Genomic DNA, 26,471 nt, shown 5'->3' on the forward strand with positions numbered 1-26,471 from the left:
TATAATTACAATCTGAGTAAATTCCACTCTAAATAGGAAAAGAAATATGAAAAGCAAGTAGATAAACCAATCTTGGACTTATTAGGAAACCAATCTAACACCAAATAGGAAATCAATATAGAAAATATAAGATAATAAAATATAATTAATATAGAGGATTTAAAGGGGAATCCTATTCCAATTAGGAAACCTTAGTTATGCCAACACTCTGGCTCAAGTTGAGGCATAGATATCACACATGCTCGACTTGGTCAAAATAGGATGAAACATTTGTCCAAGTAAATATCTACAACTTGATCTTTGTACTTCACTAATTAAAGATTGCTTTCCAATTTTTCGTTGATAAAATGTCTACCAATTTTCACTTGCTTCATCCTCATCTCTGCGGCAACTTTAAGTTTCCAATAAAAAACGTCCAATGAACAAAGTAAAATCTTCAAATATCGTCAAGACCAATTTTTGCACAAATCTGAGGTGAAATATATTTTTGAGGGTAACAACTGCTAGGATAGTAAGAAAAATGAAACTTTAGATTTGCAAAAATGTTAGATCTCTGAAAGGAAATTTGCCAAGGTAAGGGACAATCTCCAAAGGTAATAGAGATCAGGTTCTGCACAGGTTAAACGCCAAATCTAGAGCAAGGTTAGATCTCCAAAGCGGAAGATTGTCAAGGGAAGGGGCAAATCTCCAAGGGTAATAGAGATCTAGTTCTGCATAGTAGTAAAAAAAAATAAAAAGATGATCGTTCTCCACAAGAACTCGGAGAATTCTAGGAATTGGAGGAATGTAGACGATGTCTTCTCCGGCTCCGACCCCCCTGCCTTCCTTTGCTCCCGCCGCCCCCTCCTCACCCTGTCCCCCATCCTCTACTCCCCCCGCTGTCACCCCTCCCCCGGCCAAGCCTTGGAACTCTCTCTTCTCACCTCCTAATGCCTCTGCCACTGATCTCAACCTCTCTTTTGTTCCTCCCATCCTTGGCAGCAACTCCCCCCCCCCACGCTCACTGCCCCTCCACCTCCACAGCCCCCGGCATTCTCCGCTGGAAACTTGCCATTATTGGTCAATCCTTTGGCCCTGTCCCCCCCCTTAAACATCATCAAATCCTCCCTTGCCAAACAATGGAAGGCCCTTGGTCTTATGGATACGCATCTGATTGATTCCGGAATTTTTCTCTTTAACTTCTCTTCTGTGGATTGTCATGCCCGTGCCTTGGAGGGATCTCCCTGGTCTGTTGGAAAATCAAAAATATTCCTCAAACCGTGGTCTCCTTCCTCTCCTCTCTGCAGGGTCGACCTCAGCTCCCTTCCCCTATGGATTAACTTGCCAGGCTGCCTCTGGAGTTCTGGAATTCCGATTGCCTAAGTAGAATTGGCTCGCTCTTAGGAACTCCATTGCGCTCTGATGCCAAAACTCTCAAGTTGGAGAGGCTCTCATATGCCCGACTTTGCGTGATTTTCCCCGCGGCCAAGCCCCTGGTCGGCTTCGTCTCCATTGCCGATGACAACGGCCTGAAGTACGATCAGACCATAGTATACGATTGGATACCTCATAGATGCGAACTATGCTCTACCTTCAGTCACGATGATGCCTCTTGCCCTTCAGAGCCTCTTATAGACGGCTCTGTCTCGCTTAAGAATCAACCTGGCCCTCTATCTCTGCCTGACTCATTGCCTTCCAATGTTGCGCCTCCTCTTGAAGATCCCCCGCAAGACTGTCGATAGTGGATTTCCCGCAGATCGCGGCCTCTTAGGCCGTTTTGTTGGTTCTCCTCAGGCCATGATCGAAGCCCTGGGGAAAATCACTGTCGAAGATCCTGATTTGGTTGCTACAAGGTCTGCTGTTTCTTCTCTGGCGATTGCCTCTTCTCTGGCGACTGCTTCCCCACCACGATCACCAACACTTACAACCGTCGTCGACAGCAGCGCAACTCGCTGACGTCGGTGCCGGTGCCGAGCGACTCTTCTCCCAAAGTACCGAACACCCCCTGCCACGATTCTCTGGTCCCTGTTGTCCCCGTGCCCCTTGTTATGTGCCCCACTTGCCTCCCATAGCTCGACGACTTGCTTGACTCAAGTTCCGACGACCTGGTTCCCTCTGATCAATCTCCATTGAGCCCATCCTCTGACGAAATTCTTGCCTCTAATCGATCTCCACCAAGTTCCCTTTTTGACGAGCTGCAACACTTTTCTCGAGAATCGAACAACGTGGGGTCGCTCTACCTCGGCTCTGCCAAACTGCTCTGTCCCTCTCTCTCCTCCCAACAATAATGCCTCTCTCTCCCACCCCCTTGTTTTCCAACCCACGGTTCCTCTCTCTCTCCCTCATTAGCGGCCCATAATACGGCTCGGCCCAAGCCCATTTCTCAAGGCCCTCTCTCTATTTTGGGTCCCTTTCCTTGTTCTCACCTCAATCCCATCCTGATCGGCCCATACCCCTAGCCCATCTCTCATGTCATCCTCCTTCAACTTTGAAACCCAGACAATAGCTTATACTGCCGACTCCCTCGTTACCAGACCTTTGCCTTGTGACTTATCCTATACTCAGCTCGTTCCAGTCTCTCCGCATTCTGCTCCCTCGCTTGACCTCGATCGTGTTGAGTGTAGAAGGAGCAATCGCCCTGCTAAATAGCACAACCCATTCGGCGATGCCTTCCTGGTTGGGCTCAAGTCCGCCAAGAGAAAGAAGAAGAAAAAGAAAATTTATGTACATTAGTTTCTCGGGGTTCCTATTTGGCCCCCCTTGCTATGCACTTGCTTTTTAGCTATGCGATCTTTCTTGCTTGATGTATGTGCGATTGTTCTTTTAATATATTATTTATTCATCCAAAAAAAAATGAAATTTGCAAGTCTGCAACAATGTTAGGTTTCTAAAGAGGAAATTTGCCAAGATAAAGGGAAAATCTCCAAATGGTAATAGAGATCTAGTTCGGCACAAGTTTAAAAAAAGGCATTCCAATAGGAAGAAAACTGATTGGATCTAACCCAAACGAAATAGAAGCACAATACAACAAATTTGGGAAAAAAGAATAAATTCTGAAAGGTTCATGGGAACCCCAGTTCATCTATATTTCATTGAACTAGGGTCCAATTCTTCAAATTAGAAACTTAAATGACTCTCTAAATAGTAATCTCAACCTGGCTCTGATACCATGTTGGAATTTGAAGAAATTATTGCTCAAACGGTATTATTTCATTCATAGGCCCTAATGGGGTATTTATAATTACAATCTGAGTAAATTCCACTCTGAATAGGAAAAGAAATATGAAAAGCAAGTACATAAACTAATCTAAGACTTATTTGAAACCAATCTAACACCAAATGGGAAATCAATATAGAAAAAATAAGATAATAAAATATAATTAAAATAGGGGATTTAAAGGGGAATCCTATTTGAATTAGGAAACCTTAGTCTTACTACCAACAATATGGTTGTTAGGGCATTACCTAAGTGCCGTCTTGTCTCCAGACTCATGCATCAGTTTTTGTGTACCATTATGGTGCAGTATGGTACATGAGATCATATTTTAAAGCATGGAAAGAAAATGATACAACAGTAAGTATTTGAGGCTTCAACCATTGCCTCAGAGCATCTGTGATTCCTCACTTCAGCAAGGAGATTATACTTGTAGGAGTGATTTGCTATTAATGATGCTGGATAAGTAATTCCAGGAATGGACTGATGAGTTAATAACTAAAACAGAAGTACCTAGAACTCACTGGCATTGAGTACTTGAGTTCCTCCAAAAGAATGTGGAAATCGGAAATGATCCCTGTTGGTTGCTCCTTCTACAATGTTTATATCCCAAGCTTGAAGATGAAGATTTTCTATGCTTTCAAAATTTCTAGTGTCATGGAATTAGGGTTTCAGTCTTAATTTTTTAAACAAAATTTGGTGGTGGAATTACAATCTAATGGGCAATATCATCCGAAGTGGTTAGGTTCTAAAAGGTAGTTGTTAAATTAAAAGGATAATCCTACAATGTGATCCAACTGAAAAACTGCTAATGGTAGACAATTAACATCCACAATGGACCTTGCATTCATGGGATTAAATGGCTGTCATAATCCATAATACATTGCACATTAATACATTAGTATCATAACTTTTGACCGAACACAAAAAAATTGAATAAACTTTTCAAATATTATTTATTTAACAGAATAAGACTGTCATCTTTCACAGCATGAAGTGTAGGGAAATAGATTAGTTCACCATAACTTCAGTTTTGTTTGTCTATGTTTTTACATTTAAACTCTTAAAAATGTAGAAGGCAGACTTGGGAATTTCACAACTTTTAAAACTGTACCTGATCTCTACAGCTCTCCTCCCCCTCTTTCTTTTCTTCTCATTGTTTAACTCTGGCTCTGGCTCTAGCTCCTCAACCTTGCATCCCCCTCTGCCTTGACCTGACCACAAAAAGTTTCTCAGTTCTGATCATGGTCTCCCGGAATTGATTTCTCAGTGCCATAACTTTTTTCAACCTATGGGTTGTTGACCACTTGATTGCAGTGGACAATTGTATTGCTCTGCATCTTGTTGCTCACCTTAATAACCCCATCTACACTGTTGAACAGAAGGTTTTATCAGTTTGGAATCACTATGCTTCTTTCAGAGACTCAGTTTGAGAAAGAGTCACTGCCAAGTCAAAAATTATAATGGGTTTCTTGATACCGATGTGAGTGGGTATTTTTTTCTCCCGGTGTTCTGCTTGCCAGTTTCTTTTAGCCTGCTGAAGTGAGATGTACTTGTTTGGAGAAAAAAGTAGTATTTATTTGGATCAGTCTCATGTCATCAATAGCCAACTTTACACTTTGGTTATCAGGGCTCTAGCATCCACTTTCACCTTCCTTAGACCTTACCACATTCTCTCTCTCTTTCTCTGTCTTCCACTTTTCTGGGCCTCTCAATGCATGTTGGACTCATCTTTCATTACGATTGCTTAACCAGCTAGATCTGCAAGGGGTAACCTGCAACCCACCTGGAGTTCAGGAAGACACACTAATCGTGTCGCTAACCAATCAAAAATAAAATCCTATACTAATCTAGCAAGCAGAAAGTACGGGGTCGAACTATGGGGAACTAAAAGGCTAAGTCACTAAGATTAAATTCAATAAAACTAAATTTAAACTAAATCTACTAACTAATGTAAAACGTTAACTATGAATATGTGAAGATCTTTGGGATTTCGAATCCCCAATGCTTTTCCCTAATCGATATAACTCTGCACTTCAAAGTAAATTAGGGATGGTCTTCCTAGATATGCCCTATCTTCGCAAGACTATCGTCCTTCACGGAAGCTTGGCACGCTTAGTTCGCTGAGCTATAGAACATCTTTGGCCAAACTCAAACACAATCAACTAGAAGAGATAGAACAATCAAATTAATGAAATAAGCATGGTTCATCTACATCCCAAAGAAAAGGAACTAGCTACTCATTATCACAAAGTTCATAAGAAAAATAAAGATGAAACATAGGGGGGGAGAGAGAGATGTGGTCTTCTTCTTCAGCAATGAGAGAGATGAGAGCCGCGTTCGCCGTCTTCTTTTCTGTGGTTGGCTTCTCTTTTATGTCTCCCGCACACAATGAATCTCCTCTCTTTACCCGTCGATTTGACCTTTATTCTTTCGGAATTTGGAAAAACTCAAAACTAGAAAGTTGTAGATATTTTCAATATCGTTCCATAGCATCTTGAATCATCGAAATCCAAGCTCATACGAGAGAGATATGCCCAAAATACTGAAGGTAGGTCTGTTTACTCGATTTTTAGATTTATCACCAATTTTGTTCCTTAGACCTCCACCTATTTCCAATTTGGCTAAGATCTCACTTTTCATGATTTCTTGAGCAGCAAGATTGAATGCCATGATTTAAAATCCACCAATATCTAATATATTTGCCAACTTTACTCCATATTATCTCTAATATCCAAAATCTCCTTATTCCTGAAAAATACACAAAAATACTCAATTAGCTCTCTTTAATTAAATAAGTATGGGGAATTAAATCAAATAAATAATGGTAAATGCATGCTTATCACACACACATTGAAAATTCATGCATCTATAAGGAACATCTCCTAAGGCATCTGCAGTGTCTCCGTGGCAATGTTGACGCCATTATAGCTCTTCTGGTCAGTGGTATTAGGCAGGCTTCCCTCGACGTATGAGCTGAACATGTTCCCTCTCCCATCTCTCTCCAGATCTGGCTCTTGTGATCTCCTTCCCCTTTCCTATGAGATTTCCATAGGGGTAAACTTACAATGTCCCTTGACAATAACTCAATCAACAAAGCATGGAGAAGCAAATAGTGGGATAAACTACTTCACTCTTTTGCATTTGTTGAGGGACAAGATTATGTACTAAAACATCGTTTTCAAACTCATGCAAAACATATAATGGTCAATTGACTTGCGGTAGATAACTTACTTGGGTGTTCTCCTAAAGGGCAGTTATAACCATATTTTTGTGTCACCTGCATTTAATTTGGACCCTAACCGCCTAAGTAGATTGCTATAGACACAATTCTATTGGTATTTATGAGCCTTGTGACAATGATATTTAGTATAAAAGTCGTGGTCCACAATTGTTCAATTTAAGTTTATTAAATTCTATTTTATGGACACACATCCTGTCATTAATCGAACAGTGGATTGTCTAACAAGCAGCCAATCCTGTATTGTCGAATATCTTGGACTTGGGTGAGGTGCCTTCGACTCTTTTTATTTGTGTTGTCCTTCTGTTTCTTTTTTCTTTTTCTTCTATTCTTCCTATGATCCTTTTGTATTCCATTTTCTCTTCTCGTTTTTGTTTTGTTTCTTTTCTCTTTGTTCAATATCTTCTCTAGAACCCCAAAATCTGTTCTCTTTTCCTCTGGAACCCTCTCCTCTCCTCTCTCTCTCTCCCTTCTCTTCCCTAAATCTGGTAGTAGCATATATTTACTAGATTTTCTGTTGCTGTAAAGTTGTTTCTAATAATAGCATGCATTATTGAGTTTGCAATAGGTGCTTTTTTTTGGGTGAATTGCTATTTTGGTGTTGGGGTAATGATGTTAGATATATTGGCAAATTAATACATAAATTCAATCTATGTTGCTTTATTGTAATGCTGTTGCTGTAATGCTAGTGTTCCTATGCAGGCCCCATGTTTCTTAAGTGGCTAGGTGTCCCTTCAATGCCTTTGGTTGCCTATGCATCTTGACAATTGTGTTTAACGTGCAGCTTTTCTTGTCTTGTTTTTCCTGTTTATAGGTACTTCCGGCCAGCTCCTAGGTTTAGTATTGATAAGGATTCTGAATGCTGCACCTTGTGTCTTCCCTTGAGCAGTCCTGTACAATATGTTTTGGCCCAAGGTGAGCTTAAGAAGTTGAAGAAAATTGCATGCCTTGAAGCATGTAGGAAGCTCCATGAAGTCGGCGCTCTAACCGATAATTTATTGCCAAAACTAGCAGAGGAAGAAGCAAATGCTCAAGTAGTAGGTAAGACTTTCAGCCATGTTTTAACAAATTGTATTTGAACTAAACATCATCTTAGGTTGCAACCATGAAATCTCTTTCTAGAAGTATAATTGTTGATTTTTCTGCTGTCTCTTTCAGCTCCATTGGAAGTTGTTAGGAAAACAATCTTTTCTAATCCTTTCTAGTACTGGACTTCTATAATATCCTTTTCTGACTCTGGTTCTATCTGTTTTGTTTAGGATTTCCCAATACTAAGATCTGTACGTTGATTTTTCTAGGTATCTTATGATTGTGTCAGGAATGAATCATACTTCGCATGGAACAATTTATCAAAACTTTTACCTAGGGAATGTGCCTTGTAGATTTTGGTTTGTGTGTGTATTTTTCCTCTTTTTCATTTTTTTTGGGTGGGGGGGGGTGGCATTATTACCTGATTCATGCATACATCAGATGCTGCTAGCTAGTTGTCAGTCGATTTTGACTGGATGACGATTTGGTTTAGGTTATGGTGCAACTAACTGAAACCTTTTGGAATTTGCCATTGCTGTCTTGAGTTTGTTATTTGCCAACCTTTCATCTGTGTTTTGTTTTGGGCATTTTACGAAGTATTTTTTCTTTTCTTTTCTTTTCAGTAGCTTAATAACTTGTATCATATGCTTATTTCATCTACTTGTCCTCTGCCACAGTCGATGGGTTTGTCCACCCTATATCTGGAAGCTGAGAATAGAATACTATTCTATTGTTGGGTATTAATAGCATAGGCATGTTATTGTCAAAGTTTTTCCTCAAGATTCCCAAATTCTTAGTTTTTTACTCTTTGCTTTAGGAGCAACCTAGTTATTAAATATAGGTATTAGGGCATTGGGGACATTGGGGAGAACAATGATATCTTGGATCGATTCATGATGCTCGTAAGTCATGAGTACATTCAATGCTAATGATTTTAAACATGATAAATCATAAATAGGCAAACATAATTATTTGCAATTAATAAATCATATTGATACGAGTCAAGAACATTGAAGTTCCTTCTGCAATTACCTCACTTGCTTTTTTTTTTTTGGTAAACAATTACCTCACTTGCTTTACTGCATAGAAAAATAAAACATGTTATTGAATTTATGATTACTATTATTACTACTACTACTACTAATGCGATTATTATTATTTTCCTAAATCTATATACAATTTGAGCTAATTTACAGATGAAATAAACTGAAAAATGATCTGTATTTTTGCCATGTTTTATAAGGTTTAGACAATATTTAAAAATTTAAAGGACTGGGGACACTTAAAACGCTTACAAATCAATCAAGAGCATCATATGTAATCTACTTGTATATTTAAAGTTATACTTCATTTGAGGAAAAAAATTTCAGCTCGAAGGGAAGATATATGGTGTAGAATCCTATGTTAAAGTTTCAGAAGAAGTTGTAGCTAGATCCTAAGATACACAACCAACCAGTAAAATATCTGGTATTAAAGATTTTCAGAAGGGAGATTTTCACAAGTTGATTGTAACAGCATATATTTGATTTTAGATTATCACAAATGGGCAATGGACTGATCATGTATTTGATTGTATAACCATTTGCCAATCACAACAGAGTTGACTGTTAACAGCATGTATCAAAAAACAGCAAACCATAGAGAAAAATGGAAAAACTTTCCTACAAAAGACATTGGAAGATTGTAATGTTACTACACAGAACCTGGTAATGTTGGATTGTATTCGTAGAGGGACCCTGGTTTATCATCTTCAGCATCTGGGGTTTCAGTCAAAGTAGGGGAACAAAGGTTCTGTATAACCAAGATAAAAAAAATTAGACTACATTTGGTAAGTGCCTCTGTTACCAAAACAACTGTTTTTCACTTTTTATCATTTTTTTCCTTTCTTTTCCTGTCCTGAAAAATGTTCTCAGGCTCTAACATGGTCTTTTTGTAAATTCTGTTCCAAAAAAATCTGGTGCAGAAAAACACAAGCTGTGGTGTTTGTTATACCTGTTCTGCAACAGCTTTTACTTAAATAATCAATTATTTCATATTGCCATTATGTTGACCAACTTACATAAATAAAATGATTGACACCATTCATGTATGACTTTGTAATGTTAATGGCCACTAATTTAACTAAATCTAAAAAGTATCTTGGGCTTCCGTTTAGGACAAAAGGTTATAGAATTTAATGTACGGAAATTTGATGCAAGGCTGAAGACATATGCTAGAAAAAAGAAGCCAATGGCTCACAAGGGTATGACCCAAATCAGCCTGTGACTTTCATGGGTTAGGACTATTTTGGTGAATTAAAGTCAGTCTACATATTTTGATCTTCATGGGCTAGACCAAAGCCCAAGTCTAATTCTTGAAAAGTCAATAAAGGGGTTTTATTTTGAAAATAAAGAACTCAATGGCAAAGGAGTTTTCCTTTATCAAGAGTAAGGTAGTGGTTGAGTCATTATTAGGGGGGTGTTAACGAGTGGTTGGATGGTGCATTTAATATTTATATCTTATAGCATCTATATAAACGACTAATGTAAGAGGGTGGAACTTAGTCCTTATTTGAAATCAAAGTTGCTTTGTTAGCCCTAGGGCTGCAATAGGGAGGGGCTGGGCCGGGCTTTTGCAATCCCAAGCTCAGCCCTATATATTTTAATCTAAGCCTATTCCCGCCTTGACCCTAATTCAAGGCCAATGATTATTGTCCCTTACCCTAAGCCCTACAGGGCCAAGCCAAGCCCATTCCTACCCTGATTGGCCGTGTCTCTGGCCCTTATTTGTCCTCTCTTAGGCCTTGATTGGCCTTGTCCCTGGCCCTGATTGGCCTTGCCCTAGCCTCGATTGGCCCTATCCCTGGCCTTAGCCCTAATTGACCCAATCCCTAGCTTTGATTGGCCTTGCCCTAGCCTTGATTGGCCCTATCCCTAGCCTTAGCCCTAATTGGCCCTGTCCCTGGCTCTGATTGGCCTTGTCTCTGGCCCTGTCCCTAGCCCTTGCCTTGGCCCTAATTGACTCTATACTTGTCCCTGTTCCTAATTCATCGAGATCAAGCTTAGGGACTAATTAAAGCTAGGATTAGGGCCAAAATCAAGTCTAGGGTCAGGGCAAAAAATTTGGGACGGGTCAGGACAGGCTTGGGGGGCCAAAGAGTAATCCGAAGCCCCACCCTTTGCCCTAGTTGGGACCAAATATTTTGGCCCTAACCCGCCCTCAGGGCCAAAATCTTGAGCCCAAGCCCTATTCGGACATAGGGCGGGTCAGGTCCGTCAGGGCCAAACTTGCACCCCTAGTTTGCTCTTCTCCTCTATGGAGATTCCTTGTGTTTGATTAACGTAGATTGGTGTTCGATCCAATTGATCCACCTTGTGGTGTGAAGCCCATATGTTTCTTTCTTATTTTTATTGCTTTTGTATTCCCTTATATTGTTCCCTCACTTTTTCATCTATTAACAAGTCTATTTTAGTGATCTACCCTTCACCCTGGCTCCAATCTGGTTCATAAGTCAGCCCTACATCGTACGGAAATTTTTCCTCAGTTTCAGTTTTGCTTCACATCTGAATTCTTTCTCATTCTTAAGTCGGTCAAATCTGAATTTCATTTATGTGAAAAGATCATGTTTGGCTACTATGTTGATCAATCAAATACAGTACTACATTAACATCATTGCCAAATATAAGATGATCAAAATTGCAACATCTGTCCATTTAATGTCTATATTATTTTCATTTCTTGATGTAGTTATGTCAATAATATCGTCGTTGTGGCCTTATTCAAAGATCCTGGTCCCTATCGTGCATGAGTCCCCAAAGATGACAGACAACTCTGGCCAATAGGATAAATCACTGTGTTAAGATTTGCACAAGGATTGGATGGCTGTGAGTCTGGAGTTTCCATTTTCCAGACTTTCTATTTTTCATTCTTTTTATTTCTTGTTGTTTCTATTTTGAACGGAACATTCTGTCTTTTTCCTGTAGTTTTCCCCCTTTTTTATAGGACAGCCTACTCCTACAAGATTGTAATTTGAATTGAAGTCTATAAATAAAGAGCTTGCGATTATGGGAAATTCATCCAGCATCGTGGGGTGCTGTTCGAACCTACTGGTTCTTCTCCTTCTTCTCTTCTTCTCTTCTTCTGCAGTCTTCTTCTATTCTTCTTCTATTCTTCTTTTTCTTTCTAAATTTCCTTTCAGTCCCTATGTTGATTATAGGTGCTGAAATTCTAACATGGCATCAGAGCAAGTTTAATCAACCTGGGGATTGCCTCCTCTCTCGCCATTGATCAATTTCCAAGTTTTTCTTTCTTTCTTCTTCTCTCCTTTTTCCTGGTGTGCAGCCATTTATCATTGCTGTAGCCATGTAATTAAGATCCTTCTTTAGCAATTTATGACATGATCTTTGTCTATCTAATATTGCTACTGATGGTCCAAAGGACGAAGGATGTTTCTACAATTATTTGTTCGGTTTTTGTGATTTGCTGAAGACACAAGATCAAGTGAAAATCTTCTTGCCATTATTCGTTCAGTTTGTGATCAGCTGAGATACAAGATTCAAGCTAATTTTTCTTCACTTTTTTGAGAATTGATTGCGTCTCTAGGCTGTCTTCCTCTTTGTCCAATGGAGTTTGAATCCTATTCACAACTTGCATCGATAGTTACTCTTATTTTGGGGAAGTTTCTTTTCCTGCAAATTGCTAAGAGTGCTACTGTGAGGCATTTGTTTTTTAAACTATTACTATTGGTCCGATCATTACTGTTATTGCTGTGATGTCTTGCATATGCTTGTGAGTACTACTGCTGGTTTTTCTTCATATCTCTTGCTAGTTATCAGGACTGACAGCAATCCTGTATCATGTTATATATAGAAAACTGTCACTGATTGGATTATATAATGCTGCCCCTATTTCATTGAGTCTATAAATTCTGGAAAGAACTTGCTGTTTTCCTTCTTACTACTGTCAAACGATTCTGTGAGGATATACTGTGTATTATCTTTTTGTTAAATTTAAGGATTCTGTGATGATATAATGTGTGTTAGCTTTTTGTTAAATTTAAGGAAAGAACCTGCCAACATTCCTTTTTCTCTGGCTCTCTGGGTTGATGTATGGACATACTTGTAAGATACTTTTGGACTGTGATTGTTACTATTTCCGTGCTGTTATTTATGATGTGCTTGTTGATTAATATCCTCTTTACCAGAATCAACCACAACCTCTTTTCTTCTGGTAAATAGGAACTCAGCATTATTTATTTATTTTTTTAAATTAGTGCAGCCCCGTTTTTCCCTGCTTCTCTGTCTACCAGAATCTACTTCAATTGTGTTATTCTTCTGGTGGATGAAGTATTATATTAATGATCATTAGTTCTACAGTAATTTTTCTGTTAATGGCTGCTATTTTTGGATCCTTGGGATATAGTGACATACTACTAGTTATTGGGTCTTCCTTTGATATTGGTTGGTGGTTCCCTTGCTACTAGGTGGTTTACTAAATTTTGCGACTGCCTCATTTGAGTTGTTGCTGATGGTTCAGAATTTTCAACTATAACGATTGGAAGTTATTATATTTGGATTCATCAAGTAACATGGTTATTCAAGTACCTAAGTAGTTCCTCAGTACAAACTTTGAGATATTGGTAATCTGCCATCATTATTTGTCCACGTGTAATGCTACACGTGAAGGGGAGATTGGAGCCTTAGTCTATATCTAATTAACTCTTTTGAAGAGTCTTATTTGTGATGACCTTTTATCCTCCTAAGATGGTATTCTGCGGTAACATTTATGTACTTGGTTACCTTTTATCTACCTAGATGGTCCGTAGTAGTCTATACTACCTTTTACCTACTTGATCTGCAATAATCCATATTGTCATTTGTCTACCTACTTGGTATGCTATAAGTCTATAACCCATACTGCCTTTTACCTACCTACTTAGTCCGTAGTAACCAATACTATCTTTTACCTGACTATACTTTTACTTACTACTTGCCTTTTTACGAAGACCTTATTTGCGACTTTTGGTTGCACATCTTATCTTCTTGTGTGGAGATTCCTCCCTACCACTGGCATTATTTGGATAGTGCCCTTGATGTAATTGTTGTTGCTATACTTATGGATATGGTTCATCTCCACCATTGCCTTTTATTTTTGTTGTTGGATGGTTCGTTCGACATGAAGATTGTTTAATTAAGTTGCAATTGATTATCTCCTGGGTGAAGTTCTTTGGTGTCTATAAGTGCCTATTGTTGCAACGTATGCTCAAGTGTAATAAAGCTTCTTGATATGTTTTTGTTATTCCAAGTTGGAGCCTTTGGTATGTATACTCCAGCTTGAGGGAGAGTGTTAAAATTTACTCAAGGATTGGATGGCTAGAGTCTGGAGTTTCCATTTTCCAGATTTTCTATTTTATATATTTTCTATTTCTGGTTGTTTCTACTTTGGACGAAATATTCTGTCATATTATTCTATCCTCTTCTTGTTGTTTTTGTTTCGTTTTCTGTAAAGGATATAATTACTTGTCACAAGATTGTAATTTGAGAATTGAAACAAGATGAGTAATTATGTGCCCTCTCTATTAGTTATTCTTACCTTTTGATTGAAACAAGATGAGTAATTATGTGCCCTCTCTACTAACATCCATGTTATTCAGAATACCATAATAAAGTCAGTGGTTGCTTAACTACTTAGTTTGGGCTCAAGCTGTCTAAGCTTGTATCCATACAAAAGTGTAAAATTAAATATCTTATTGAAGACCCTCCTATTCCTAATCTCGAGGATCCTATTAAAATTGATCTTCATGATGAGTGGATGCATGAGAATTCTACTATTAGTTCTGGTTGTCAAATAGTGTTGAACCATCATTTATTGTGGCTAATGTCCTGTATCACACTCATGAGGGTATGGGTAGATCTTTGCAAGAGTTACTCCCATGCAGAATAGTTTTTTTGCAGCTATGAACTCTACGAGAAATTCTTTCACTTCTCTCAGTCAGACAAGTCTTTGAATGGCTACTATAGCACACACAAAGGATACCTTAAAGAACTTCAGATATGTCAACATTTTTACCACTAGTCTGGATCAATTACAACACTAGGCTGTGTTTCATGTTGCAAAATTTATGGCAAGTAACAACTAGATAAAAGCCTTGCACGTACTACAAAGAAGTTTCCTTCTCTTAATGATGTCTTCTCTCATTTGCAGTATTTGTTCACAACATCTATAAAAGCTACTTCAAATGCTCCTATGGATAGCTTGGTGATGTGAACAAGGGTTGTTGAGAAACACGACTATGGTAGAATGGCTTGAATTGATCAGTGTGATCTCAAGTCCTTTATTTATAATAAAGTGGAAAGAACACTATTACATAAATACCCTTACTTGGGTAACAAGAAAATAGAAAATTACACGATCAAAAACTCTAATAGAGTTGAACTCCTAGTAGGGCTCAACTAACACTCCCCCTCAAGTTGAGGCATAGATGTTAGTCATGCCCAACTTGCCTACAATAGGAAGGAAATCTCCTTCCTTCAAACCCTTAGTGAAAATACATGCCCCTTGGTCTACAGACCTCGCAGAAGGCATGCAGATGAGCCCTTGTTCAAGCTTTCCATTGACAAAAAACCTGTCAATTTCAATGTGCTTAGTTCGATCATGTTGCACAGGATTATTGGCAAGACTAATGGCAGCCTTGTTGTCACAATGTAGCATCATAGGATTCGGAACTTGGACTCCAATATTTTCTAGCAAGCCTCTCAACCATAGTAGCTCACAAACTCCATGAACCATAGCTTTATATTCAGCTTCGGTACTGAATAAAGCTACTACATTCTATTTCTTACTTCTCCAAGTAACTAGATTACCTCCAACAAAGGTACATTAACTTGAAATTGACTTTCTATCAGGAGATCCAACCTAGTCTACATCAGTATATGCTTCTACTTTTAGATTATTAGTGGGTGACAAAAGTTATTTCTTTTCCAGGAGTTCTGTTCAAATACTGCAGTATTTTGGTAACAACCTTTATATAAGCTAAATATGGATCATGCATGAACTGGCTTACCAACCCCATGGCATAAGCGATGTCTGGCCTTGTGTGGGACAAGTAAATAAGCTTCCCTACCAGCCTTTGGTATCTTCCTTTGTCCACTGGTTCTCCCTCTTTTTCCTTAAGTTTAGCTATAGCTTCAATAGGGGTATCAATTGCTTTACCCAACTTTCCCACTTCTGATAATAAATCTAGGACATACTTTTCTTGAGATAGGTATATACCCTTTGATCGAGCCACCTCAATCCCTACAAAGTACTGAAACTTCCATAGATCTTTAATCTTAAACTCTTTGCGAACAATGTCCTCCAACCTTTGAATTTCCTCACCATCATTCCCTATGATGACAATATCGTCCACATAAACAATGAGAAGTGTGATATTAGTACCTGACTTCTTGACAAACAGTGTATGATCAACGTTGTTTTGCTTGTACCCAATAAAAGTCATTGCCTTCAGGAGGCATCCAAACCAGCATTTAAGAGATTGGTTTAACCCATAAATTGACTTCTTCAACCTACAAACTTTCCTTACATTATTATCATCGGAGAAACCATGTGGGATTTTCATATAGACTTTTTCCTCTAACTCCCCATGTAAGAAAGCATTCTTTACATTTAGTTGGTGCAACTGTGCAAGTTTTAGTTTTTGTTCACAGCCAAGGTAAAAAATTCGATCGAAATGAACATTTCGACCTTGGAAAAGGTCGAAATTTCGAGGTTTCGGTTGAAATTTCGACCGAAACTGGATACTTTTTTCATGATTCTTGAAAACTCAATTTCAAGCCTCAAATGCACTCAAATTGATTTGGATTTTTGCATACTAGCTATTTCAAGCATAATAAACACTATAATAACTACTAGTTTACTAAAAAACTACTGAAAATGTAACATCCAACATTCCAAGTATATAGTACATGAATCAGAGAAGAAGTTGTATTGTTATTACTTACAAGTTACAAGTTACAATTTACAACTTGCTTACAAGTCTATTCTATTCAAGCCTCAAGGTCTCCCTCTTCCGTCTGCACCCCATACAAATGACAATATAACTCCCATGATGTTTGCCCCCGCCCCATATAGTTTTGGACATAGTCAAAAACTGCACCTCTGTATGTGGCCTCATCCACATGTATAAGATTCCCTAACGGTGGGAAGTTGTGAATCTCCAAAGGAACTGGTGGTGGTGGGCCTTGTAGCTGTGGAATAGTGTGGAAGATCTGCTCAACAAATGAAAGACCACCCCCCCCTGGCTCTCGGGAGAAGGATAAGGATACTGATAAGGTCGCAGTGGCTGACTCCGATAATCGACAGTGGGAGGGACACCATAAGCTCCATAGGCCGCTCCATAACCATAAGGCTCCAGTCGTGGCTGACTGGCCTGACCCTGAATCTGATAGCCAGGAGGGACACCATATGGTCCATAACCATAAGGACCATAACCATAAGTCGACTCGGTAGAACCAATACTCTCCACAACAGTATCATATGAGGACTCTGCAGGCCTGTGCCATTCGGATCCTCTGGAGGTGGAGGAGTCTCTAGCATCATCAATGCTCATCGATCTCATAGATCCCACCAAGCTCTCGGCATCGGATGGACGGTAGGACCCATATGATGGCGTGTCCTCTGTGCTCCAGCCATGCTGTCTTCCCTTCCCCTTCCTCGAATATGTAGAGGAAACATTTTTGCCTCGAGATGCAGCTCCAGTATGGTCTGAATCCTGTGTCGCATGGGTGAACCGACTCTCTCCCGTGAATCTCGGTGGTCGTCCCTCCCCCCCCCCCGACTCTCACGTCCGCAGGGTGGTGGTGGTGGTCTCTCCCTAGGATCAGCTGAATCCTGATCACGAGGTCCCACACCCTCCTCATCCCCTCCATCATCACCATCACCGTCATCATCACCACCATCGTCGTCATCGCCGGAGGCCTGAGTCACCTCATTCTTAGTGTCGGACCAGAAAATCAAATCCTCACTCTGGGTGGATGCACTAGGGTGTGGCACGAAGGGACGGGCGGGCTCTGCATGTGGCCTCCCCTCTTGGGCCATGAAGTCCCCCACATCAGCCCCCATCTCCTCTGCAATCTGACTATTGGGAAGACCTCCATCCTCATCCAGCAATCCGTCTCCACTATCCCTGATCCAGTCAACTACTGGGTTATCATCATCATCCATCTCAAATATGTCGGCCAACTCGATATTGGTGCTCTCTCTGTCCATCCCCTGTCTAATATGATTCTCTCTCAGTCTCATATTATAGTGTAGGTAGACAAGGTCCTCTAGACGCTTCACACCCAATCGGTTGCGCCTCTTCGAGTGAATGAGGCTGAAGGTGCTTCAATTTCGCTCACAACCAGTGGCAGAATATGTTTGAGAGAGCACTTTGCTTGCAATCCTACTCAAGTTGTGTGAATCACGTCCAAATTGCAACCACCACTCAGCTGCAACAAACATAGACTCCAAGTCATTTTAATACTTAAATAACTAAATTAAAGATAGAATATAATAATTAAATGTATAATGTATAATGAAATAAATGAATGAACTTACCTGTAGGGGCGGTTTCCAGTCCCAATACAGCCACAGCACAACCGAAGCTCCCAGTGGCATCCCTAAAAGCCTTTATCTAATATATAAAGAGAAAAAACAATAACTAATTAGTACTTAGTAGTTACTAGTTACTACTTACTAGGTTAATGACTTAGTATAAAACTACGAATTGTGAATATCAAATGATTCTAATCACTATCTCACCTCCATAAGGATGATCGCTTGTTTAGTCTGTATCCGGTTCGAACTTCTCCACTACAGTTTGGACAGCATCCATCAAATCTTGCCTCATCCCAAGATTGTCCTTGTAATGGTACTTGGGATTTAAATAGTATGCTATGTAAGAAAAAGTATGTCATAAAAGGGAATAGTTAATGCTTAAGCCTTAATAGTGTGATAATATAATGAAAATTAAATTAAATACTAGACTTAAGTACTTAACAACTTAACAACTCACCAGATTTATGCAATGGATGCTGCAACATAGACTCCCATCTACTGTTGATGATTTGAAGGACTTTCTTGTTGCCGCATGGGTGGACCTGAGCAACTTGCTGCTTCATCCTATCTACTGCAGCAAATATGTGTGCTAGAGTAGGTTTTCTTTGTTGATCTACCATCCTCAACACATTCACCACAGGCTCAAGCATCTTCACTACTATCCTCACATTGTGCCAGAAACTCTCAGCAAGGATAGTCAACTGAGCTCTCCTTCCTCCCACTGATGAAGAACCCTCCCAGTTAAACCACTCCTCTGATGCAAACATACTCCTAAGGCCAGTCTTCCTACTCTCAAAGCTCTGCAGTGCTATCCAATTAGTAGCAAATCTGGTTATGCCTGGCCTCACTAACTCACCCTGACACTTGTCCCTCATCATCCTTAATGCATAGGTGTGGTTATATATGAAGGTCGCACATGTCGAGCTTGGTCCACCGTATTCTTCACAAGCTTGACCTTTCCAATCTCCTTCAACATTAAGTCAATGCAGTGAGCAGCACAAGGAGTCCAAAAGAGCCTATATCTCATCCATCCATCAAGGCATCAAGCCATCAATACAAAGTTATAAAGTGTACATGTATATGTGTAATGTAAATATATGTATTTACAAATGAAAATTAATACTATATGTTTAGACTTTAGATACCTGGAGTTCTCTTGCATCTTCAACCCAGCTTTCTTGTAGTTGGAGCCATTATCAGTCACAATTTGAACTACATTTTCCACCCCAACCTCCTTCACCACTTGCTTCAGTAATTTGTAAATGTATTTTGCATCCTTCTTCTCACCGGATGCATCTATCGACTTGAGGAACACCTGTCCTCCCATCACAATTCAACATGAAATTGATGATGGACTGTCTCAGTGGGACCAGTCCAACCATTAGCCATCAGAGTCACTCCATAATGATTCCACATGGGCTTTAATCCCTTAATGTATTCATTTATGTCCTCTTTATGCTTAGGCAAATACACATTATATATCTCATATGGAGTGGGGCCCCGTACACCACTCCCACCCTCGCCTATCTCGCTCAATCATATCTCCGTAGTAGGGCCCCCCGAGCTGTACGTGCTAGAACACTATGGTAATGCGCCCATTTGGAGAAAGCCATCCCCACTTTCTCCTTCACACTCCCCCATAAGTGCTTTAACTTTCTCTGTTTATGCTCAGGCCTCGCAAATAGGGCCGGATCATTGCGAAGAATCTCAAGATCCGGATCTCGTAGGATGTGGCTTGAGGAAGCTCGACCCCTTGTAGGGGCCCGTGGGATAGGAGCCTCCGCCTCGACACTCGAGACCTCCTCATAGGGACTTGGGAGCCACCTATGCCTCCTATACCTACTTGGCTCTCTAGAGGACCCACAACCCAGACCCCTCTGTTGCATCCTGATGTCATCAATCCTCTGTTGCTCCCTACTCATCATCATCGCCCTCCTCAGTTGATCGGCCTCTGGATCAGGGTCACTGTCTCATGGCTCATCCCTACCATAACCCTCAGGATCTGGAAGGTCATCTAAGCAGGCATCCTCGAACTCATCCCTCTGTGTTCTCTTCTCTTTCCTCTTTTGCTTTCCACCACTAATATATGAGGCCATTGCCTTCTTGACCTCTACGGGCACCTTTGGGCACCCCTGTTACATCCCCTCATTGCCACTAGCTAGATGCACCTTCAATCTAGTGGCCCCACCTCCTCCTATTTGTTTCTTGCAGTAATTACACTCACTCTTCCTCTTATCAGCTGTCAGTGGCCTCCCATGATCCCAAGCTATGTCTGACATCTTTAAAATAGAGTGCCTGATACAAGAAACACACACTAAGTATCTTGAAAAGCTCCACAATATGCTCCAAAAATGACATACATGCTTCTAATAATAACTTCCTATTTTTAAATATAAAAAAAAAATATGTATAACTATATAAGTATTTTTTTAATATATAAATAATTATAAAATATATAAAATACACACTAACTATCTTAAAAATATCCACAACATGCTCAAAAAATTGCATACATGCTTCCACTAATACTCTCCTATTTTTAAATTTAAAACAGAAATTAATTATTTTTTTAATATTTAAATATATTTTTTTAATTATTTAAATATATATTAAATACAGTAAAATTACATAATTAACAGAAAAAAAAATTAATTCAACACCATCACAGCAATATGGTGTCTCAACTCTCACATACATTCATTTGAAGCTTATACATGTACTATACATAAACATTTTTAACAATATACATAATTTAGTAAATAATTTTTAATAACAGAAAAATAAAAAAAATAGTAGGAAGAATCAAAAAATAATTTTGACACTACAAATTCATAGATCATCACTCTAAAGTAAACATATATAAATTTGGAAGCAATCTAACATGATTTAAGGCACAAATGAAACAAAAATAAAAAAATGAGGAAGTTGGTTACTCACCTTGCAAGATTTGAGAAAATGCACAAATGGAGGAGCAAATCAAGTGTTTGAAGGAAATGGAATACTAGAAATTAGGTGTAGAATGGGATGAAAGCAAGAGAAATGAGCAAAAAATGCAAAATCAGGTCGAAATCTCCTGGGCGATATCGCTCGAAACAGTCGAAACTGACGGTAGGTTGAAAATGAGCTCGATTTTGGGTATTTTAAAGCCTACGCAAGTGTCGTTTTGGCCCGATATGGTATCGAGCCGAAATTTCGGTCGATACGAAACGAAATGGATACTTTTCGTGCCTACTACTCAATTTCGTTTCGAGTTGGATTTTTGCAGGCATTTCGATCGAAATTTCGACCATTTCGATCGAATTTTCTTCCATGTTCACAGCTATAAACAGTATAACTCTGAAAGTGTTGAGTTTTGCAACAGGGGAAAAAGTTTTCCTAATAATCAATCCCATAGGTTTGGGTAGTCTCTTTGCAACTGGTCTAGCCTTCAACCTGTTGATTGATCCATACATATTTTGTTTAACCACAACACCCATTGCAGCCCACAAGTTTTTTTCTTGAAGGAAGTGTAATCAACTCTTGAGTGTCACTTTTCTTCATTTTCTGTATTTCCTCTACCATGATGCCTTCCATCTCTTATTAGCATAGCCTTCCTGCCAACTTTTAGGAACAAATATAGACGTTAGAGAGGATATAAAAGCACGGTAAGAGTCAGACAAAGAGTCATAAGAAAGATATTTACCTATCGGATGCTAAGTACAAGAACTGACTCCTTTTTAATCGTAATTGGAAGATTAAAAAAGTGGTAAAAGTGGTAAAAGTGGTAAAAATGGTAAATCCAGTGGGTGGAACTTACAACAGTAGACTCATCTGAGCCTTTGTGTTGGAAACTAATTGTTAGAGTATTGAGTGGTCTAACCTAACTGTTGCCTTAAAGGTAAGCTGGCTTTGATAATATCTCCTTCACCGACCTTCTTGATACTTGTAGCAGAAATTGTTAGAAAATAAGGCTGAGTCATGTCATCTGATAGTCCTTAACACTGTAGATGCCACCCCATGTTGCAACTTGCAACCGGGAATATGCAAATCGACCTTCAAGATAAAACAGCCCTGGCTCCCTCAATAATTGTGCACTCAACTATTGGACGCCTTTGTTATGCTATAGGGTTATGCTCTGTCAAATCTCAAGACAGAACCAAGAGAACACATAACATGCAATACTTGTATTTTGATAACATAATATAATCTGTCTTAAGAAAGAATTGATTAATTCCAAGAAAGCTTTGATTAGTCTCAAGAGAACCTTAACTTATCAAAAGATGTAATTGATTAAACCAAAAGAGACTTGTTTCAAGGAGATTTCAATAGTTGATCTGTAGAAGGCAAAAGAATTCCTCAATTTATAGAGCAGGAGAAGCCATTAAGTAAGTGGAATTAAGAGGATAACTAATTGAAATAAGAGCATCATAAAGATCATAAAAATAACTCCAAAAGCTGATTGGTAAATGAAAAGGTAAAGAAATTAAGGTTCTTCAAACATAAATAATTAAACCTATTTTGAATCATATTCATTTAAAGCTAACAGTTATCCTGAGGATGAGCATAACCAACTTTTCCTCCCTTCCAGCCCCCTTGGGACAGCTATATAATTTCCGGTAAGTCATATTTTACTCTGTAGAATGAGTAGAGACGGGCCTACTGATAATTAGCACATAGAAAAATAATTCGAGGGAAACTTAAGTTTCGACCAGGTGAAAATGGGATCCCTAGGTGGGAAACTGGAAATTTTCGAGGAAACTTTGGACTTTTTCGTGCAAGTTTCGACATGAAGTCTCGACAGGTTTTAGGGAGTATTTTAGAGTGGGACTCTACATTTAAGCTAATTAGAGTATAAAGAACACATTTGCTATATTTTGCTAAAAAAATCAATGTAGATATGTCATTCAATGTACATAACATCAATGTAAAGTTGTCCGAGAAGTACACTATAAACTTAACTACTTAAAGTACATAACATTCAATATATAATTTTTAACTTCAAAACATCAAATAAAAAAGTAACTGACGATAAAAGGAAAGTACGGCTTAATGCCAAGAGGAGTGCCAAGAGTGGATCCATCCTGTGAGCTGAGTAGTACTATGTATGTAACATCCTCTCCTCCAACCAACGAACATAGACATCCCATGACATTTTATGCCTATGGTTGTCAAGGTAATCGACAACTGTAACTTTATAAGTCTAGTCATCAACATGCCTAAGATAACTAGTTTGAGGGAATACGCAATTTGGATAGGGAAGTCCTGAAGGAGGGGGTATTTGTCGTGATATTTGGGGAAACATGAAAGAAACAAAAAAAATTGAAAATTTGGGAAAGCTACAAAACTTGCAGGAAAAAGCCTCAAGTTTCCACGAAATTTCCCATGTTTCAAAGAAATTTGGAATTTTTTTCTCATAAACCAGCTGGTCTAGTTAAGTTGAACTAGGTTTTGACAGGTTTCGAGGTTTCGATGAAATTTTGACTATTTCGATCGAAACTTGGAATTTTTTCGGTCCCCTACTTTTTCGTTTTGAGGTTCCCAAAATGGGAAATTTCAGTGGAAATTTCGCAAGTTTCGACGGAATTTTGTTCTATGAATCAGCATTGTCTACTGCTACAGAAGGCTTTGCTGTAGTAACAAGAGCTGCCTATGAGGTGTGATTGGAGGCACCAAGGCAAAATACATTAGTAAATACTAAAATGCAAAGGCAGGTACCTTGTTACTTGAGTGCCTGGCGAACTCCTTGAATTGCGTATCATTTTGACTACTATGATAAAGAAATGGAAAGCATTAAATGTCTCTTCTTAAGGTAGCTTAATGGGCTGACTACACTAAGAGGAAGTTAATGACTTAGCGCTGATAACTTTTAGTATGACTTGGACAGTTGGACTGACCACAATAAGTGATCAAATGAAGGAACTACCAAAAGGAACTCAGATTGATTTCAAGTTTTCTACAAGCCAACAAGATGAGACGGGCCAGTGCCTACAAGTTTGTAAGCATCAATTAGCGGGTATTTGTGCTATGTTTTGGCCTGATTTTGCATGCAGACAGTACAATTTAACTGCTATTATGTCAGCACCGTAATCTTGTTTGGAACCTAGTATTAGAGGTTGCTTATCACTCTACCAAAATAGAAATGGTGGCTTTCATTTGTTTTCTCCAGTTACTTTCTTTTTTCATTGGTAATGATTTTTTTCATTCATTGAAAAGAAGAGGTCAGTTTCATTGATGAATTTTTACACAAATAGGTTATCGTTTGGCCATAAAGTGTTTTCATCATCTTCTTTTTAGTGCTTTATTGACTTAGGAGTTTAGACCGAACTACTGAAGAACTGTAAATCCATTGATCCAATGATTGTTTACCAATCTCCCTATTGAATTCTTGTTTTTGTTTTGCTTTCAGTATTGCCAAGTTAAGTTTCTTGCTGGATGATTTACCCTCGTTTCTCGTTATTTCAGTTGGATACGTATTAAATCCATTCCTTATTGATTGGAAATTTATTTGTTCATCGTCTGTGATGCAGGGAATATATCATATGAAGATGAACATGATAATTATTTTCCAGGAGAACTTGTTGGTCATCCATCATTTAATTTTCAAGAGGGATTGTACTTTTGCTATTCAATTGAATTAAAGTGGAATTTCGAGTATGATGTTCCATTCAATGATATTATTCTCCTTATGCGGTGTGACCTGGAGCTTGGATCTATGAATTATGACTTCAATTTAGAAATTGATAGGGGTTCTCTCACAGTGAACATCTTGTACCATGGAACTATGCGTCTTAATTCCGAACAGGTATTAAGTTTAATCATCGTTTGTTTAAGCTTATGCTAATAATCTCAGAACTTCATATATTTTTTTCTCCCTTCTCTTGGTAAATTGGCTGTTATAGGTTCCTACAGCTAGGAGATTCCAGATAACTGTTCTGAAGCTGCTTCTTCAAAAGGATTTGTACAAAGCAAAGGATGCTGTAGACAGTTCTCATCTGGAGTCAAGTCATCAGATGATTGACTATTTACTACTTCCTTGCAGAAGTTGCCATCTGGAATCTAAAATTATAGATTGGGAGTGTGTCAGGTCTGCTTGTTTTCAACGTACAGTACAGCCAACTGAAGTTGTTCAGGTCCATCATAAGCATCCTTGTACCTCAAAGGGTTCTACTTGTAGTTTGCAGACAAAAAATGGTGTGATATGTAGCTGCATTCTTGAGAACTCCTTAGTGTTGACTCCTCATAATGGTAGCATATATTGTGTCACTGGGATCCTATATGATATGGATGCGAATTCACTGATGAAAGGGGGTCAACATGCTTTTACATACAAGAAACATTACCAGCTCCGGTGTGTAGTCTCTCTGCTTGTTCATATAGTTTTACATTGCATGTTGATTTATGTGTTCTTTGGATTATTTTGTAGTTTTACTCTATAAAATAAGTTCTATGTGCTATATCCCAAGTAAGTTTGGTCACCTAAATGAATACTTTTTCATGGTCACTATCTTTAATCTGGAAGCCGTCTGCATTTTTTCTAAATACTTTTTCATAGGTAGGTATGTTTCCTTTTGTTCTTCTATGTTCGATTCTATGTGCTGTATCATCTATTCATCTCTCATCACAAATGCATCCAATAGTACATGGCTGAGAAACTTCAAATGATTTTGCTTCAACTTATCGCTAACCGGGGGCTTTCCTTCATTCCCTTGAATATGCTGATTTATTATTTTATTACTTTGTTGCTTTTGCCACTCACCCTCTTCTCAGCATTACATTTTTATTTTCACCTTGCATTATTCAGGTACTTCTTTCTGATATACAACTTTCTTTCTGATAGCTAACTGAAGGGGTAAAAAAAAATCTTTCACAGTTTTTAGGGTGCCTGTCCTTTTAGTTCATTCTTTTTGGCACTTCTTCCTTTGAACCATTGGTTCCACCCATCTTTTAGAACTCTCTAGTCATACTAAAGTTTATGTTTTTATTAAAAATGAAAAGAAAAGGGAAAAAAATAGAAATGAAAGGGTTAGGGTCTGATTCTCTTTGTTTCATACGACAGGCATGGGATTGAATTACAATATGATGGAGAACCTCTGCTTGTTGGGAGAGATATTTTTACAGTGAAAAATGGACTTCAGAAAGACAAAGGTTACAATTGTCCACTGTTTCAATTTCATTTTCAAATTTCTGTGTTCCTGAATGTGAAAGTTACTTTATTGTCAAGATGAGCAGAGAAATGAAGGTATAAGCAATGCTGTAAAAAATCTCTTAGATTCTGTTATTTTATTTATTTTTTATTTATCTTTTATTTATCATCACTACGCATTTGAAAAAACAGAATGAACTGCTGATACTTTTGCATATAATAAGCTGTTTTTTAAGCAAAATAGGTGTGGGGGACCGAAAAGAACTTCTGCTGTTTTTCCATAACATTATGAGGTGTAATGAGCAAAGTTC

At 38.6% G+C, this 26,471-nt stretch overlaps 1 protein-coding gene across 1 annotated transcript in view; it reads left to right on the plus strand.

Annotated features, from left to right (window-relative positions):
• The window catches only part of LOC149022051 (endoribonuclease Dicer homolog 2-like), a 59,875-nt gene that overhangs the window by 23,409 nt on the left and 9,995 nt on the right, over positions 1–26,471 (plus strand). Inside the window, exons 14-17 of the mRNA XM_089150241.1 lie at positions 7,249–7,475; positions 24,545–24,819; positions 24,917–25,365; positions 26,074–26,162. Of these exons, the coding sequence (XP_089006367.1) occupies positions 7,249–7,475; positions 24,545–24,819; positions 24,917–25,365; positions 26,074–26,162 (1,040 nt within the window). The remainder of the gene's footprint in view (positions 1–7,248; positions 7,476–24,544; positions 24,820–24,916; positions 25,366–26,073; positions 26,163–26,471) is intronic.

This window comes from Hakea prostrata, chromosome 3 (assembly GCF_041222555.1).
Source record: "Hakea prostrata isolate BN-2017 chromosome 3, UWA_Hpros_2, whole genome shotgun sequence".
In the NCBI taxonomy this organism is placed as follows: Eukaryota; Viridiplantae; Streptophyta; class Magnoliopsida; order Proteales; family Proteaceae; genus Hakea; species Hakea prostrata.